Source organism: Sinocyclocheilus grahami, unplaced genomic scaffold (assembly GCF_001515645.1).
Source record: "Sinocyclocheilus grahami isolate Dianchi unplaced genomic scaffold, SAMN03320097.WGS_v1.1 scaffold250.1, whole genome shotgun sequence".
Classification (NCBI taxonomy): Eukaryota; Metazoa; Chordata; class Actinopteri; order Cypriniformes; family Cyprinidae; genus Sinocyclocheilus; species Sinocyclocheilus grahami.
In genome coordinates, this window is record NW_015505429.1 from 1,257,525 (window position 1) to 1,276,041 (window position 18,517).

The 18,517-nt window shown below is 39.7% G+C and overlaps 1 protein-coding gene and 1 long non-coding RNA gene across 5 annotated transcripts in view; one reads left to right on the forward strand and one right to left on the reverse strand.

The window, feature by feature from the left end:
* The window catches only part of LOC107598327 (peroxisome proliferator-activated receptor gamma coactivator 1-beta-like), a 46,004-nt gene extending 39,358 nt beyond the window's left edge, over nucleotides 1–6,646 (reverse strand). For all 4 annotated transcript variants that reach the window (XM_016289628.1, XM_016289625.1, XM_016289624.1 and 1 more), the window contains exon 1: nucleotides 6,107–6,646. In XM_016289628.1, the coding sequence (XP_016145114.1) occupies nucleotides 6,107–6,187 (81 nt within the window). In that variant the 5' untranslated portion in view covers nucleotides 6,188–6,646. The remainder of the gene's footprint in view (nucleotides 1–6,106) is intronic.
* Nucleotides 6,112–18,517, forward strand: part of LOC107598333 (uncharacterized) — a 12,591-nt gene continuing 185 nt past the window's right edge. Inside the window, exons 1-2 of the long non-coding RNA XR_001610550.1 lie at nucleotides 6,112–6,178; nucleotides 8,270–8,275. This is a non-coding gene — a long non-coding RNA (uncharacterized lncRNA). The remainder of the gene's footprint in view (nucleotides 6,179–8,269; nucleotides 8,276–18,517) is intronic.

Genomic DNA, 18,517 nt, shown 5'->3' on the forward strand with positions numbered 1-18,517 from the left:
CGCCAGCACCGCGGATGCTGCATCCGGGAAAGCTCTGTGTCACCTTAAGAGCAACTTGATGTATTTGTGGAAGCGAGTGGGAGTTTACATCTTTAGGCTTTCTGTCATTGTGAATTGGTGGGCGTCAGGAATTGTAGGATGCACTTATACGAGTCAAGTGCAATTGGAAAACAGCGTGTCGTTTTTAGCATTCATTTGCACACAGACGCTTCCTGCCCATGCAATTAGACATACATTTTTATACTCGTATATTTTTAAACAGACGCTCATTAGAATAATTTTAGCGTTGTCTTTACGTCCATTCAGACATCCAGTGTTGACAGCTCTGTGAAGGCGAGAACGAAAACTCCTTCAGGTCCCCAACACTCCCGGCTTATGCGTCTTGAAGAAACAAACACTCTAGTGTGCCTCACCCATCCTAACGACCCTTCCGTACTCCAAAAGCAAAAGACAATTCTGTTGTGACGCCAGCAAAACAAAGCAGTACAATTCACACGAAAGACCATCACTACAACCCCTCCATGACCCGACTTCTAAGTAGGCAGGATTATATGAGCTACCACCAGTTGGCAACTGTCCCGTGTCATGTGATTGGGCTCTTGTATGCCATCATGTTGGCTGCCAGAGTCCGTGGGCATTTAAAAACTCGGATTTCCGCTTTAAAGCAGAGACTTCGACAGGAAAGCATAGTTTCCCATTAAAATCTGAGATGTAGCTTGGGAATCTGCAACACAAATTTTGCATTGTGAAATCTTCAAAGCCTGCCTGAAGATCTATAAGAAAAGAAGAAAACACATTTCTAGAGACCTGTCACAAAAAGAGCGTCTGAGGGTGAACGGTTTTCTTTGGGTGAAATAACCTGAGGGAAATACATTCAAAGAAATCAATAACCCATCACGGGCAGGTTAACTTCCCCCATGAACCTCCAGCAATGTTTGTCTTCCTCCTGAGAGAAATAACTCAGACTTCTGCTTCATCCATGATGTGAAAATATGACATGTGTAATATGTAAACTTCATATTACTACATTTAGATCTGGTAAACACCTAATATTTCATACTTAGGTTCCAAAATGACATGGGTTTGACCTCCTCTAGACGTCAGGTCCTCATAGACGTCTTCTAACCAAATCCTCCACATGAATCTGGTGCAGTGGTATCATAAAGGCAAAGCAAATATTCAAATGACTGTAATGAAAATGCTAATGAAACCCATTGAGATTACGCCTGCTTTCGTCCAGGCACCGAGTCTAGATATAGGGTCACACACAGCTGCACCGCATCAGGGGAGACTCTGAAAAGCACATAGAGTACTGTGAAAGTACATGAAAGGGCTAATGGAAAAGGGGGAAACACATTCAGTATAGTGGGTAGAATTCAAGTGTTTGACATAGAATAAAACTGACTTTTCTCTAGCGATTGCTAATATTTTGCCCTGTGGCAATGAACAACTACTGTATCCAGAGCTTGTCTTACATAGTTTATCTCACTCTGTCTGTTTGAGAAGGGCTGCCTAAGCCACAGATGGAGTGGCATCTCCACAATTTATTATTTATTTATTAGTGGCACAAACACACACGCACACACACACACACACACACACACACACACACACACATATATTAGGGCTGAAGAAATGAATAATCACATTCAAATAAGAGTTTGTGTTTACATAATATATGAATGTGAATTGTTTATATTTATTATGTATATATAAATACACACACACACATACATATATATATTTATATATATATATATATATATATATAAATGAACACATACTGTATATATTTAAGAAGAATATAATTTTTTTCTTAAATATATACATGCATGTGTTTATTTATATACATATATACATAAACAAATATACACAATTCACACACGAATATTATGTAAACACAAACTTGACAGCCCTAATATATATGTTTGTGTGTGTATGTATATATATATATATACTGTGTGTATATATATACATATGTGTGTGTATATATAAAAATATAAATATATATAAATATATATATATATATATACTGTATATATATATATATATATATAGAGAGAGAGATAGATTTCTTTTGTTTTTTGCTGTGTTCCTGTTTTCACACACATTTCCCAAATTACATCATAACACTCACTCCTTAGACATTTCTGATACCTGTTTGGGAGTGTCTACAATCCAATCATTTGCAAGTCCTCACTAGTGAAAGGAATGCTAGTGTTTCAAAACAGTCTTTGTACCCACATTTGACACGTTGAAAAACCAGAATGTGACGGAGACATGGGTTCAGGTTCTTTTACTACAGTGAAACAGCAGGGTGGAGTGCTAATAATTACTGCGGCACCAGAACAAGACTTAGAACCAGTTTAAGTTCAGTTCACAGAGCGAGAATGGAAAGGTGAATAAAATGGACAGTGTATAAAGATCACGCAGTTCAACTACTAACACAGACAGCTGAAATTGCCCAAGACTGGCAATCTCCAAAACAGCAGTCAAAACTGGGCAAAGCTTGCCAAACCAAAGGTTTGAATTAGGTCATTGTCACGGAGTGTGTGTTTGGAGATGCCGGTGAAACTCAAGTTTTCTTATAAGTTTTCAAGAGGGTGAGAGAGTCAGGTGCTCGCTGTATTACAAAAAGACCAGGAGTCAATGAACAGGCTCTTTTGGATTGGTTACTGTCTCAAGTCAGAACATTCTGTGAAGGAACACTGTGTATTGTTGCTGTCATGGGAGTCAATAGCCTTCTCAGACTTTGGTTGGCTCTTCCATCTCTTACAACTGAATTAAAGATTCTTCCAAGCAACAAACTTTTTTGTTTAATTGCTGGGAGAGTCTTTAATTGCTTGTCAAATGCTTATTAACGCACATCACAGAATGCAATTCCTAATGAATTTGTTTCACAGTCCTGTTGCACAGGATCTTCTAGAATGCAGTCTGCATTAACATTACATAAAACATGGAACTAAAGTATGACACTGCAAAAACATCTACACTTAGTTACTCAATCATCACAGTGAAATGAAAAAGACCAGATGTGGGTCCATTCCTGTTGTTTAAATACAGATAACTGTTAACCAAGAATATATACACTTAATTAACAAATGACAAACATCAAAACAGCTTTATTATTCATAATTACTCTTAAAGTGATGCTGCTAAAAATAACATTATTTTGTGTATTTGGTGTAATGAAATGTGTTTATGTGGTTTAAGGTTAAAAAAACACATAATTTTCCACATACTGTACATTATTGTTTCTCCTCTATGCCCCGCCTTTCTGAAACGCATCGATTTTTACAAAGCTCATCGGTCTGGCCTAGAGTGAGCCGCGGCCTAGAGTATGCGGAGGCTGGTGGGCTTGAGAACAGCGCAGCCAGCGGGGTGGCGGCAACCACATGTGACGACCCTGGGCTGGACACCACTTTGTCCGCAGTGAAAGCTGATCCGGCGATCCACAGCGCGAAGTTGATGTATTCCCTCAGCGACCAGCACGGATCAGCTCCAGGCAAGCGGATATCGTCTTTTGGAAGGCCAAACAAAGTAGTTTTGCTTTCACAACGAAACACAGCGCCTTCACGACATGGCAGCGGCGGCAACAAACACTCCAAAGAGAAGGAAAAATCGCATCATATGACCCCTTAAGATTATTGATACAAATGAATTATATCATAAATGTGGTCCATACTGTACGACTATAAGATTTACGTGTACCGCATCTCACGTATGGACCACTTTTATGACACGTTTAAAGGGTTACTCCACCCCAAAATGAAAATGTTGTCATTAATCACTTAACCTCATGTCGTTCCAAAACCGTAAAAGCTTTGTTCGTCTCTGGAACACAAATTTGCGTAAAACGTTTTCTACGATTATTTACACTTTGATTTGAACAAAAACAACGTATCTGTGTGGTGCGGTTGACACAGAACAGCATACGCTGTTTACGTTCAGTGGATACTCTCCAAAATGGCGTTAGGGTGATGCGGAGGAGACGAATTGTTGAATAAAGTCGTTATTTTTGTTTTCTTTGCTTACAAAAAGTATTCTTGTAGCTTCATAAAATTTTACCGATCTCCTTGCTATGTTTCTGGACGTTGATCGTGTTAATTACATTGCTGTCTATTGGAGGGACAGAGAGCTCTCAGAATGCATCAAAAATATCTTAATTTGCATTCTGAAGACGAACTAAGCTTTTACAGGTTTGGAATGACATGGGGGTAAGTGATTAATGACAAAATTTTCATTTTGGGGTGGAGTAACCCTTTAAGGTGTTTTTGAAACCCTGCATAAGTCCAGCATCTACATCAGAAAGAATACAAACAAAATTAATTAAGGCTTATTGATGGTTGAAAATAGTCTTTATAAGTGGAGTGCTGGTCTAAAGATTTTCTCCTGGGTTCATATAATCCTGCTGATATTCATTAGGTGCTGCTTGGTAACCGCTCTTAATTATTATCACATAATAATCCACATTACCACCAATTAGTATCCACCAAATCAGTATAAAATGACTAAATAGACAAGGAATATGAAGAATATTTACAGCATATTTAAAATGTAGGCTAGCAGGACACACCTACATCAGCCAAAGACTTGTGTTTTTTGATGCCTACATGTTCCCATTTGCCCACTGTGAGTCCCTGCCAGTCTAAGCTTGCCCTTCCTTGATGTCACGTTGCTATGGTAAGATTGGTACGCTCCCTTCCTATTCAAAACCTGCTTTCTCTGCTGCATCTGATCTAAGACAAAGAACTTAACACACAGTTTCAGAAAAACAACGTGTCTGAATACATCACAGTTCTTGCATTATCTAAATGAAAGAGAATAGATCAGAAATGTAATCACAGATTGCTGGTGATATAAAACTAAGCACAATTGTTAATAAAACAATGATTTTAACAAGTCTTTTTATTTGGCCAGTAAGTGAGTTGAAAGGTTGAATCAATTTAGTGGATCAGACTACTGATTCAAAACTCAGATTCATTTGAGACTCTTTTAAAGGGGTCATATGATGCAATTTAAATTTTTCCTTTCTCTTTGGAGTGTTGCAAGCTCTTGGTGCATAAAGAAGATCTGTAAAGTTGCAAAGACTAAAGTCTCAAATCCAAAGAGATATTCTTTATAAAAGTTCAGAGTCAGCCACACCTACCTAAAACGGCTCATTCTAACACACCCACACATGTCTACCTCACTATGTGGGAAGATCTGCATAAAGCCGCCCAAATGTTCACGCAAAGAAAGAAGGCGTTACTTTTATTCTCGCTCCTTCGTCGGATCCGCCGGCTGCGCCGTTCTCAACCCCGCCGCCTCTGCTCACTCTAGCCAGGCCTCAGCTCACGCTAAGCCGGGGCTTCCGCTAGGCCGCTGTGTTTTTCGTTGTGAAAGCGAAACTACTTTGTTTGGTCTTCCAAAAGAGGACACAACAACAAATCAGTGGTTAAGTTGTATTTACAACACTGTTCCAGAACACTTCATCCCAAATATCCAGATGTGTGCAGCACATTTTATGGAGAACTGTTTACCTATTGTAACATTTACCATTATATAATCAGAGCAGTATAGAAAAGTTTATGAAAGTGTCACTCCATAATACAATAGCAAAATATATAAATATGTATAGTATTTTTATGTTACATTAATCAGTGTCTAGCACACCTTCCTAAGGAAAGGATATGGACCAGAAGACAATGCAATTACTAAATGATATTTAGACAGACTTTCCAGATCTATACTTGTGCTCGTATTATTTCAGTTAGTTTGCCTTTAATGTAAATAAACATGTGCAAACAATATTCTTGCTCTTGTGAATTTATTTGGATGTTAATAACATTGTGCAAGCTGTCTCTTTAATACCGCTAATACATGTTGCTGCTGATTAGGCTGACATGTTTGACACACCCTCCAAACAAGAGAAAACGCATGTCACCCCGTTGCACACCGTTGCACACCGTTTCCAGGAAGCATGTCGTTCAAACCGGAAACAGTAGCCTCTGACAGCATCGATGAAACGATGCGAGTATATCGCGCCACAGACAGTAACGTGCAAAAACACACCCGGGGAAAAACAGCCACGCTTCTGCTCTATCATAAATGGTGCATGGCTTACCGGGCTGCCGGAGTTTTCAGTCAAGTAATTGAAGACAAATGAAGAGAGCTCCTCGTCTAACAGTGAAGCGCAGTCCGCCATCTTCTAGAGAATGAGATGAGAGGAGCCAGAGAGCGCTGCTATACTCCTCTCCCCGCGTGCAGTGAGGATCTATAACCGACCGAGGGCAGTGTGCTGAGGTGCCTCAGTGCTTCCCAATCATAATCATGGCGGGGTTAAGTAAAACAGCAGAAAAAAAGTGAATTATCTGAAGGTGCAGGTGGGTTAGACACAGGTTGGTGATGGCTGAAAAAGGATGTCGAGACTAGGTGCAGGATGCATGTTCCCAACTGTAACTGAACCTGCTTGTGCTGTCTGGATTACAGTGTCTATGACTCATTTATGATGCTAGTTCATGATGTCTAAAGTCCATGCTTTGTGCAGGTAATAGCGTATGTGGTTGCATCCTTTACTATAGTATCTCCTTATATGCACAATGCAGTAAACACAACCGAGCATTATTTTCTGGGCATGCTGCTTATGGTGCCCAAAATCTAAACATCAGCCAATATTTATGCTTTACAGTTTTATACAGTTTGACAGCTCCAAAGACAGCTTTGTTAATCATAGTAAAAACTTTGTATAATTTAAATGTATTACTAATATTTTATTATTTGAGTGCTTGTTTGATTTAACAATCATGTGCATCTTATTAGCCATTATTGCATTTAATCAATTATTATATAAGCCTATCAAAGTTATATATTACAACTGGCCACTGCAAATATTGTCATATTATTATTAATCGTAGTAGTAGTGGTAGTAGTAGTATTAAAACTGTGCTACTTTTGACCCTTTATGTTGAGATCCCCAGTGAAGACCTTGTCTCCTAGATGGCCACCAGGGCAAGACCACAGGAACCAGACGAGTCCTCTGCACAATCTGACTCCGCTGCAGCCTGGACTTGAACTGCTGGGTTTGTCTGGTCAGAGGAGAACTGGCCCCCAGACCGAACCTGGTTTCTCCCAAGGTTTTTTTCTCCATTCTGTCATCGATGGAGTTTTGGTTCCTTGCCGCTGTCGCCTCTGGCTTGCTTAGTTGGGCAGCGACATCGTCGACTTGATTGCACAGATACTATTTAAACTGAACTGAGCTGGATGATGACATCCATTGTCCTTTTGCATTATTGACACACAATCTGTATTGTTAAAAGTGCTATTTAAATAAAGGTGACTTGACTTGAGGAAAAATGTAGCTTGTCTAAATCTAACCCTAGAACTACAATATTTAAATAAAATAATGATAGATAAAAAGCAGGTGCACTGCTGACTTTAGGCCTGGACCTAGATCAAAATCAAAGCTTGTTATGGTGATAAAGTTGGATATATGAGTAGCACATTAAAATCTATGTAAACAATTAGGGTAATTACTCTCTAATCAGCAGACGCATTGATTGGCTGCTCTTGTCAAGTGCAGTTTTCCTACAGTCACTCACTTTCACTATGATGTGGGGATTTGGACTGTTTCAAGTAACATAGTACTTTATCATGAATCGAGATGCTTAACTGAAGTGATTCCATTCAGAGTGGCATCCCAGAAATCACCAGTTGAGTGTTAGTAAAGAGAAGAGGCAAGTCTGCTAAAGAAACCATCCAATATTTGATTCACGAAGACAAAACTTATAGATTTTAAATTGTTTGAATGGTGTGCAAATCCAGTGCATTCTAAATTGACAAGCCGTTGAAGGACCATTACAATTTCTCAGTCGAATCTGAAATTACCCCAAGGTCACATCAGTCTATTGAACTGTGTGCTGCCTACTGGCTATCGACCAAATGCATGCCGTTTGAATGTCTGAGGTCAGAATGAAAGTTTGCCTCTTTGAAAACACACTGTATAAAAAAAATCCTATGCATGCCCTTAGATGCTTGATCGATAAACAGATTGCGCTAATTCTTAAAGCAAAAAAAATGTATATAATAAAAAGATACATGTAGAGGGAATTAAAGTGGAACGACAGTTGCATCAAAAACTTCCAGTGACATTCAGAGCTGTTTTTAGAGAGGATCTTCGATTGTTACTTAAGCCAACACGCCCACCTTCCATAAGAGTGTGAAAGGTCACTGAAGGGATTTGACAGCCCTGAGCGTCTGGTGGGTGTCTCTGACAGCTGTCAGACTGGAGGAGTTCGTTCTATGTTGGAGTTATCAGTCAAGAGAAGAGTCTGTTTCATCAGTCATATCATTTCATTGATTATGCCCTGATGTATGTAGGTCAACAACATTGTGCCTTCAGCTACAGTTGTCCAAGGACAGCAATCAATAGAATTCACACATTGTTTTCCGACATTGAAGCATGCATGATGCTTTTTTTCATGTTTTTGTTTGCTACCACCAGTGGGAGAGCATGTCGCTGGTGTTTGAGTGCATGCGTGTCTCTCACTGTGCTTTATGGCTGGAAGGTGATTTAATGGGGGCTTCTGTGTGAATGGACAGAACTCTGAGAGAAAACAAATCAGAGCACACTTGCTAATGCACCGAGGACTGTTGGAACACTGGGTTCAGTTTCAGAATGAAACTTTCAGAGCCCTGAAGTTTTGAAAATGGCCTATTGTGGTATTGACTTAATACGCAATATGTTAATTGTGAAATATATTCGGTCACACTTTAGTTTGGGGACCAGTTCTGACAATTAACTATTAACTGACTTTTGCCTCAATAAACTCCTAATTTGCTGCTTATTAATAGTTAAGTTTAGGTATGGGTCAGGATTAAGGGATTTAAAATATGCATAATCATGCAGAATAAGGATGTAATAAATGCTAATAAACAGCCAATATGCTAGTAATATGCATGCTAATAAGCAATAATGAGAATTGGACCCTAAACTAAAGTGTTGCCATATATTCTATACTCGCAATTACGACTGCATCTTAGTGTTTAGTGGCCTTCTTATTCCTCATCTCATTATTGTTTACTTGAATTTTCTAAGAATAAATGTAAATGCAACAGAGGAAAACTGCATTGCAGGGATCAGTTCGTCTTTTTTAATCCAAATAAATGCTTTAAATGAAAAACCTTGGATAAGAAAATGCAGGCAACTAAAGCCAGCGTGTTTCCTGACAGCGTGTAACTTCTGAAGACAATATCAAACACTCTTCATTTTGGCAAGACTGAGCTATTTTAGTATCTTAACAGTTGTGTCCATGAAAACAAATGGCCAAGTACTTACACCTTGTATGTGAAGAATGATCATCAGCTGGTCAAATAAGTCACAGCAGACATCCTGCTGAGCTGATGTTGCACTTCAAACTCCACTGACAGAGTGTTAGAGACAAACAATGCAGTGTTTATTCAGTCCTGTCAATAGATTCAGTAATACTATTAAGTATCAGTTACAGAAGATCCACCATGTATTATATATTATATTATATACTGTATATTCAAAATGTTTGTCAAAACTTAAATGACTTGATCATATATAATATACCTTCATATAATACATAACGTAATATTTATAAATTGTATATTGTTGATATTTTTTTGTTTTCTTTTGCTGAATTGGGAATGTGAACACTGCTAAGATTATGTTCTCAGCACCTCAGAAAAGCAAGTTGATCCTACTTCAGAACTACTGGAGCATTTAACTTAAGAAATATGTGACCATTATATCCTGAAGGGTAAAGTCTAACTGGCAGAATGTGCCACTGTGTATGCAGCAGTTACAAGCAATCTGAACTCAAGGCATAGTTCAAAAAAAGCTGGGTCGTGATTGGAGGAAATGCCCGGGACACAACAGATATATGCAAAGCATGCAAGCAGAACACGCTGTGATTGGCCAGAGCTCCTCCTGTCTCTGTGCATAGTAGGAGAAGGAGTGAGTAGAGTAAAGCAGGCTGCATTAGAGACTGGCTTCCCCAAGCAAACACGTGCCTGCTCGTCACATGACTCCCGTTTTCACTGCCGGCGCCTGACCGTGAATAGTGCTTATGCTTGCTGTGTCAGTTAGATGAAAAGACAAGGATGATTGCACAGGTGAAAGTTGAAAGGAAAACGGTCTAATCTTACAAAAACACCCAAGAGCAAAGGTGACAAACAATTTGACCATGCAGATGACATTTTTCCATACATATTCATTTTAAATATATAAGGAGTAGACATCATAAGATACTACCAGTGTGTAGGTGCATGTATGTGGGAGATATATATATAGAGACCTACAGTATATTGATACAAATACATCTTACCAACCAGTAAAAACATTATTTTTGCCATGTAGCTTAATTCTGAAAAAAATAAATATAATCAGATATTCCTGGATATAAATATAGCCTATATTAGAATTTTAGATATTAGTATTTATGGCTAAAATATATTACAAATAATAGAGCACCCATTCACTGTGCATAGGTGTAGTACCTGAAAAAGCAACAACAAATACCATATGATCTTGTATTTGACTAACCAAACCTTAGTTGAGTGAAATATGTCTGAAATATTGACTTAAAACGATGCAACATCTCTGTTGTGGTGTATATTGATCTTGAGTACACGCGCGCACACAAAAACCCTCTACTACAGCATATGTTTATACAAATAAATGATAGATCTCTTCCTTAGCAGAATTCACATTATGTGTTTGAATTTGAATGGGGAAAAACAAGACGTTTTAGAAATCTGTCTTCTGGGAATAGGTGAAAGCCAAAATGGAAGTTTTGTTCAAGAAGCTTGAATCCTCAGACCAAATGCTTCACTTTTATCTTTGACCTGATCTATCTGGAATTATCCATTATTCTAGCGCATATCAAAACAAGGGGTTGCATTGGACAAAGGATAGAGGCTTTTTCTGTCTGGGGTCTGTGGGCGATTGACCTGCAGGGCCTTGTGCATTGGTTTGAGAGTGTCTGAGCCTTAGTCATCACAGCATGTGTGTACACTGCTGCATGGGTGGCATTCCATCACTAAACCTACAAGAGTCTTCAAAGACACACCCATCAACGCCTTCACACTAATGTAGTGTGTTTGCGAACTAGGCTGTGTGCAAAGAACCGAAATTCAATGTAAATTATGCATTTACCAAACTTGTAGCAACCAGCATCTCCCCACCTACATGCTCTATTTACACTTATGCCCGTTTGCAGGAAAGAAGGTGGCTGTTGCAGCGGCTGAGTTATTACCATGCCTTGCATCAATATGGGTAGGAATGGTTGACGCCATTGCTGCAAACCACTGGAAAGCACTGTGACAGTAGGCGCGTTTCCATTACCCTTCAAATTGCGCAAACTGAAATTGCGAATTGAAAATACGCTTAATGGAAACGCGTCAATTTCACAAAAACGGCCATATATCGCAAAAAAGTTTTTACGCTCGCATGAGGTGGTTTTTCAGGCAATGCGCAAAAGGATTAATTCGCAAAACTGCAGTGGAAACGGCTTTTTCGCATTTACAGGTCACATGGCGTATGTAAAAAGTAATATGACCATTCTTCAATGTACTATAACCTCCAAGAAACACTTCATAAGTGGCCGCGCTCCAGTATAAGGGACTTTCCCTACTATTAATACTTAGACAATTTACACTGCACACGTCTGCGGTGCAGTATGGCTCTGATACGGTCACTGAAGCTGATTACGGCCACTCAATGCTTGTGTTTATGTTTTTATACAGTCTATGGTTTATTCCAGCCGCGCCACACACGTTTCTGAAGCGGCTCTCTTTGCTGCTTCTGTAAAGATACATGCATAAGCGTCCTTTGAATAAATATAGCCAAAATCCCACCAAAATCCGTTGCCATGACTTATCGCGAGAGGCAAAAGGTTACGTTTTAGCCGCATAACATCGGTTAATGGAAACGCCGTCATTTCGCAATACTTTTTTATCGACATTCAGAAAATATTGCCAAAGTTTTGCGCAAATCTGTATTGGAAACGCGCCTACTGAGATAAAGATCTTAGGCCTGGTGTCCTTTTGAGAGTTGCTGACAGTTTTGGACAGCTGCAGGGTAGCGTCCAAAAAGAGATGCCCATCCTAGCCTATCAGGATCTGACAGATTCGGTCTCCTAACAAGGTGCCATCTGAGTTATTTAGTAAGGCCTCCCTTTGGTCTGTTGTCCACCCAAGCAATTAAAAATTAATGAGTATGAAATTTCCCAGACCAGGGTTCCCTTTCCAATGGATACAAGTGACTGGAACAAGACCCTTCTGGACTGGATTGCTAGTGTGTTTTAGTGGCAGTGTTGTAACAATTAGACATTTGGCAGATGCCTTTATCGACTGGCATACATGTTATCCTTATACATGCACATGTTAACTGCCTGCCATTTTGAAATGGTCACATCACACAAGGTTGATTTGGGTCTCAGCTGGGTCTTTGTTTTGAGGAGGATCTAGTGTTATCAGGCCATGGGAAAGGTTAAGCTATAGTCTGTGCTGATAGCCCACCTGCTGAAACGCTGCGCACACAGCCAGATGCCGCCCAGCCAAAGTAGGCCAGATTAGTATTGGAACCAATGTGCAGTCAAGTGTTCCTCCATTCTCGCTCTGTACGGCCCAGTGCTACGTAACTCGGCCTCCCCTGAGACGTGTTGATTTATGGCCATGAGCACCAAGAGGGACAAATGGCTCTAATCCCGACAGCACAATTTCACAAGCTCGGTGACAACCACGTTTAGAAATATTAGGAAAATGCTTAACAATCAGAGTCATAAACATGGATCCTGTTCAATGAGAAGGAAGACCTTGAATTGCAAGCTCTTGGATACAAGCAGAGGCACACACATATATGAGCGCACCTCATGAGAGAGCCCACACTGAAGTGTTCTATAAAGCACCAGGATGCATAATGTAATTTTTGAAGGACATTATATGAGTTTGATAGACTGTCACCTCAGAAAGAGGATAGATGGAGTAGCAGGCAAGAATGGGAGGAAGATGGGTTTTTAACATTTATGCAATCTTTGGAAGCCCGGGGGCGTATCTGGAGATATCATAGGCATATCTTGACATTTACATGATGGAGAATCATAAACAGAGCCGAGCTTGAAGGAAGGCTAAACAGTGCAAAGGGAGTTTCTCTCCACATGTGACATTCACACCAATTTCACTTTGCTCATGACTGAGCAGTAGGATCACATCACTCACAGTCTCACACTTTCAAACACATTTAGCAAAAATGGACTATATGCAAATTAATTCCACACAATAGCCAGTGATTACCCAAATGCTTGGTCGCTTTGAGCCAGTCCCAACAGTATAACTGCAGATTGATGGAGGGAACTGACTCTCTGCATTTCTCTGCCACATTGGAGCCAAGAGACACAGGCCCCGATAACCCCACCGTCTTATCACAAAAGCACACTCCCTTGGTGCTGAATCCGTAGGTAATTGAATCACGCACAAGGCTATTTGTCTGATTGTGAATGGTATTTAAAAAGTGGACGGTTAGGTGGTGACTGGGTTTGCAGGCTTCTTCTTTCAGAATGATGCTCTTGGTCTAATCCTTGCTGCAGTGGTTAGTCATACAGGGATTATACAACAGCTACAACTCACTTCATTCCACCTTGTGCTCACCAAGCAGGAAAATGGAGCTAAATATAAATGCAGACAGCAGCATCTCTGGAAAGGTCAACAATGCATTTGCAGCAATGAAGATTATCGCGTGTAAACGTGACTTGCAGCATTTAACTCAGACCAAGGATGGGTACTGTCATAACTGTTACGTAAGAGGCTTCACAGATTAGCTTTTCCCTAAAGATGATCTTTCCTCCCGTACATTTCTGACTGCTACGACTAGCTCCTTCATAACCCCTTTTGCTGTGATGATGAAACAAGATTTTGACACTTGATTGAGGCCATTGGGTGAGCTCCAACTCCATGCTGTTTGAAATATCTTATAACTTATATTTAGTCTCTGCATTACCGTCCCATGTGACTTGGATAATCCTTGACAGCCAAAACAAAGCCGTTCATCTTTTATCAGGATGTCACGACTAGTGGTCACGCCGCTTACATGCGCACATGCTGTCAAGTGCCGTACCCTCAGAAACTTTATTAACACAGAACAGTCTTCCAGCAGACAAAATTGCTCATCAAACCGACAAACTGATGGGCTTTCCATTGGGATTCATTGTATATGCTTATCCCTTAAGTGGAACATAGATGTTTTGCTTCATTGAGAATACTACTGCAATTAGGAATGGGTCACTATTCTCGTTTCTGCATATGGGGAAAAACGTCTTATGCAATGTCAGTGTCTTTGATTTCCTCTGTGTCTCTCTTAACAGCTGTTGTTGGAGGTGGACCAGAACACCAGCTTACAAAGTCTGCTTAATGTAAGCACAGCTCCGAAGGGTAGAGGGATGATCGGTTCATTCTGCCCAGGGGACGCCAGCCATCGCAACGTAATTAATGTGTATTTGGTCATCTGTTAAGGTACATCCTCTGACCTTAAACCCCTTGCTGTTCTCCTTTCCAGTTGGCCAGAAAGTTTGGGGGCTTGGCCGGTGGAAAAGTAAGATGAGTTGTGAGGAAAGAAGAGAGAGGAGAGTTGGGGGAAAAGAATGATGCTAATAAAACTGAAAGAAAACAGATAAAGATTAGTCTTAAAATGTACCTACAGCACATTGCATACTCCCATTGAAGCAAAGACTTACCTCTTTGTGACCTGCTGCTATGAGATGAGAGCTTTTGCAATTACACAAAGATTATAAAGCACATGACCCACTGAAAAATCCGCAACCCAAAAACAAAGCTAGCACAAAAATGCAATAGCAAAACCTGGCCATTTCATAAAAGCAAAGCCAACAAGCCAGAATACAAGGGAAGTAGGATTTTCCCTGCTGAGGGGAGTGTGAGAATCAATCAGGCTGAGACAGGTCTATGACAAAACATTCCCACAAGACAAGGAAGTGAATCCTGATTCATCGGTGGAGGAGGAGGAAGTGCAGCAGGTTTAGGCAAGATCACCCTTGCAACGCAGACATGGTCATCTAATACTATAGTAGATACAATCATCTTCCTGTCTCTCTCTCTCGTCAAGAGGTCTCTCTTTTTGGTCCAATGAAACATGATGAATACAGATTTGATATTAAACATCGAATTAAGAACAGTCTATCTTATCAGACATTATTGTTTTCAATTTCTGTTCCCACAGAGGTACTTGAGACTTGTCTTTAAGCAGGTTAGTTGACCTCTGGTCACTGTGATCGAGAATCCGGCCCATCCTTTTTCAAGAACTGTAAAACTGGAGTTTATCTGCAGTGTAATTGAATACTTATCAAATCTCAAAGCAGTACGCATTCTTAGAAATGATAAAATAAGTATAAAACAGCATTTGAAAGAGACCAAAGGGTAAAGAGCATGTGTACCAGTAAAGACTGTGTTTACATCACCTTTCACTAGTCAAGCTTTGTGATGTCCCAGATATCTGCAAGAAAACAAGGGAAAGCAAAAATGAGAATCAAAGGAACAGAACAACACACAAAAAGTCAACTGTCTGTGCATGCCATCATTCTTCTTCACTTTTGTGTTTTTCCGTGCAAGATGCTGTATGTATATTTATTTCAGGCTCTGAACAACAAATGCAAATGCAGCTAATGTGATTTATTTTACTCTCAAATACTACAGGTTTAGACACAGAAACAGAAAAGCATCCTGATTTATAGTTGCTAAGCTAATGGCAATACTCTAAGCATAAAAAATATAGCAAAAGAAAATATTTGCTTATAATGTTGTTTTTATCGATACTTTTCTTTTGAATGAGTTCATACATTATAGTTAACAAAATAATGATTATCAAACCATTATTATTTTTTTAAATATATAAATGTATTTTTTTTCACATTGCATTCTGGGATTGCCTTTTCCACAAAGAATATGTGCAATGCTTAAAAATGACCCATAAGAAAGCATCTTGGAACAGCTTCTATTGTCAAACTATTGTATGCATAATTCAAACCATTTTACGGTATGTCTACAGTTGAATTGCATCTTTCTCCTTGTCTCTTTTTCCTCTCTCCCTTTTTTTGTTATTTGAATGAATACTAGGGTGACTGGCGTGGCATCGTCATTTATTTATTATTCCTCTGAGGGGATCCAAGGACAGCGTTCATTCGGCGCAAGTCCTGTGATATTGAAGACTGCCAAGTTCTCCGCTGTCCTCCACACCGTACAACCTCTGTGACTTGGAATGTTTGCATTCATTATCTTATCTATCCTGACTAAATCAACCTAGTGATAAGTGTTGAGGCACTGAGGAAACGCTGCATACATCACAAAGAGAAATAAAGTCATAAAACCCTGTTGGCTATTGTCTACAAAAGAAAGTGGAGTGCATGAAATGATTCCAAGATGCTGCTCTAATTCCTTTTATCCGCAGATCATTATTCACTAATGCTTTACTGCTTTCTGGATGAATACCTCAGAGAGTGTCCGATTAAGAAATCATTTCACATGGAAGTCTGGAGCTAATGGACACCTGTAAAGGTACTGAGAGGAAAGGTGCATTGTTTGAAACTCTGTTGACCTCTGAGCTCTGTTCCAGATGAGGGATTGGTCTCACAGTAACTGCACTCACATTTTTTTTACGGCAGCTCCAAATAACAACTGTCAGATTCTCTCAGTTCAAAAAGGATCAAATTGAGATTTAAGAAAGCGCGTGTTGGTTTTTGTTCATTTAGTAATCCGCCCTGGCTGAGGTAGCTCAAAGGTCAGCCTGCTTGGTCCTACGGCACAGGAAAAAAGCATCTGTCAGCAACCCAAGCTCAAAACACTTTCATTACTCAAGGACAACTGCCACAAGTAGAAGGTTAGTTCCGCACGAATGGCCCAACATTCCTGAGGTGTCGCTCCATGTCTCAGAGTCAGCTGCTCAGAAAGGGTGACCTCCAAGCACCATTTACATTAGAGCGTCGTCCTGCTTCCTGGGTCACATGTGGCTGTCCCATTTCAGCAGTGTCTTGAATCGGAACAACTCTCTCCTTTCCTGAAGTGGCTCCTCTGTTTCTCCCCAAGGAAAGCACTGAGAGAGACTCTCGTTTAGGTCAATGGAGCAGCAGCCCACAGATCAATGGCTGTGCACTGTCACATAGGGAGTGGGATACAAGGGGAGATGATAAGCTTCCATCTAATTACACGGCAAGGCCGTTTCAAGGCTGCTCAGACCCTTATTCAGCGCACTTCTGAAGCAATCATCATGCATTCTGATGCACTAAAGCAGGTGATTTGTAAAAGCACTATTGTAAGCAGTGTAAACACAGGGGAATCAAAACTAAGAGCACAGAACATGTGAACTAGATTTTATTTTCTCGCCAATATGTTTCTCGGGCATTATCAAAAGTGCATAGTTTAATGATATTTACATATAACTAACACCCCTTTATTGTGAAATAACTCTTTTTTTTCAACATTAATTTGTTAACATTACTGCATTAAGTATCATAAACAACAGAAAGAACAATGAACAATACATTCACATCTTTTATTAATCTAGGTTACATACTACATGCTCATACATTTTCATTTATCATAGAAATATAAATCAAGTTGTTTGATGTTATTTTTAACATTAGGCCACACTTTATTCTAAGGCTCAGTTGTCACTATTAACTAACTATTATCTATGACTTTTGCCTTAATAATCAACTAATTTGTTGTTTATTAATAGTAAGGAATTTGTTAAGTTTAGGTACAGTATGGGGTAGGATTAAGGAATCTAAAATATGGTCATGCAGAATAAGGCATTAATATGTGCTTTATTCATACTAATAAACAGCCAATATGTTAGTAACATGCATGCTAGTTAAAAGTGAGAATTGGACCTTAAAATAAAATGTTACCGTTACATATTATTATCTGGATTATTGGTAACACTTTATTTCAATATGTCCTTGTTATGCATTACATGTATTTATGCACAAATTCATTGCAAGCAACTAGCCAAACCCTATCCCCAGGGCCGTTTCTAGGCATAGGCGAGCTGGGCGGTCGCCTAGGGCGCCACCAGCTGAAGGGGCGCCAATGAGCGCACGTACTGGCACTTTTAGCAGGGTTGTGATAAAGAGTGGCACGGTCACCCTGAAATATGACTGCCCCCACATTATTGGGCTAGGGTACTGTCAATCTGACGATGCCTGTAAGCCACTAGATCAGAGTGCTGTCAGTTGCTGCCTGATTGTTGCATGCAAAGTTTGCATTTGGAGCACTCAACAATGCCATTAGATCAGTGCGCTCTGTCAGTGCTTTGGAAAGGTAACACTTTTTTTTGCCATACAATAAAGCTAAGTTCAAAGGCCAATTTAATCAGTATTTTGTTTAGGCAGTATTTGTGGCAAATTTGTCCAAAAGGTGTGTGTTTTTGCGCCAATGCATTGTTAAAGGATCAGTGTGTCATGTAATATTCCCATATAAACTTTAACATCCAATTAAAGAATATTTG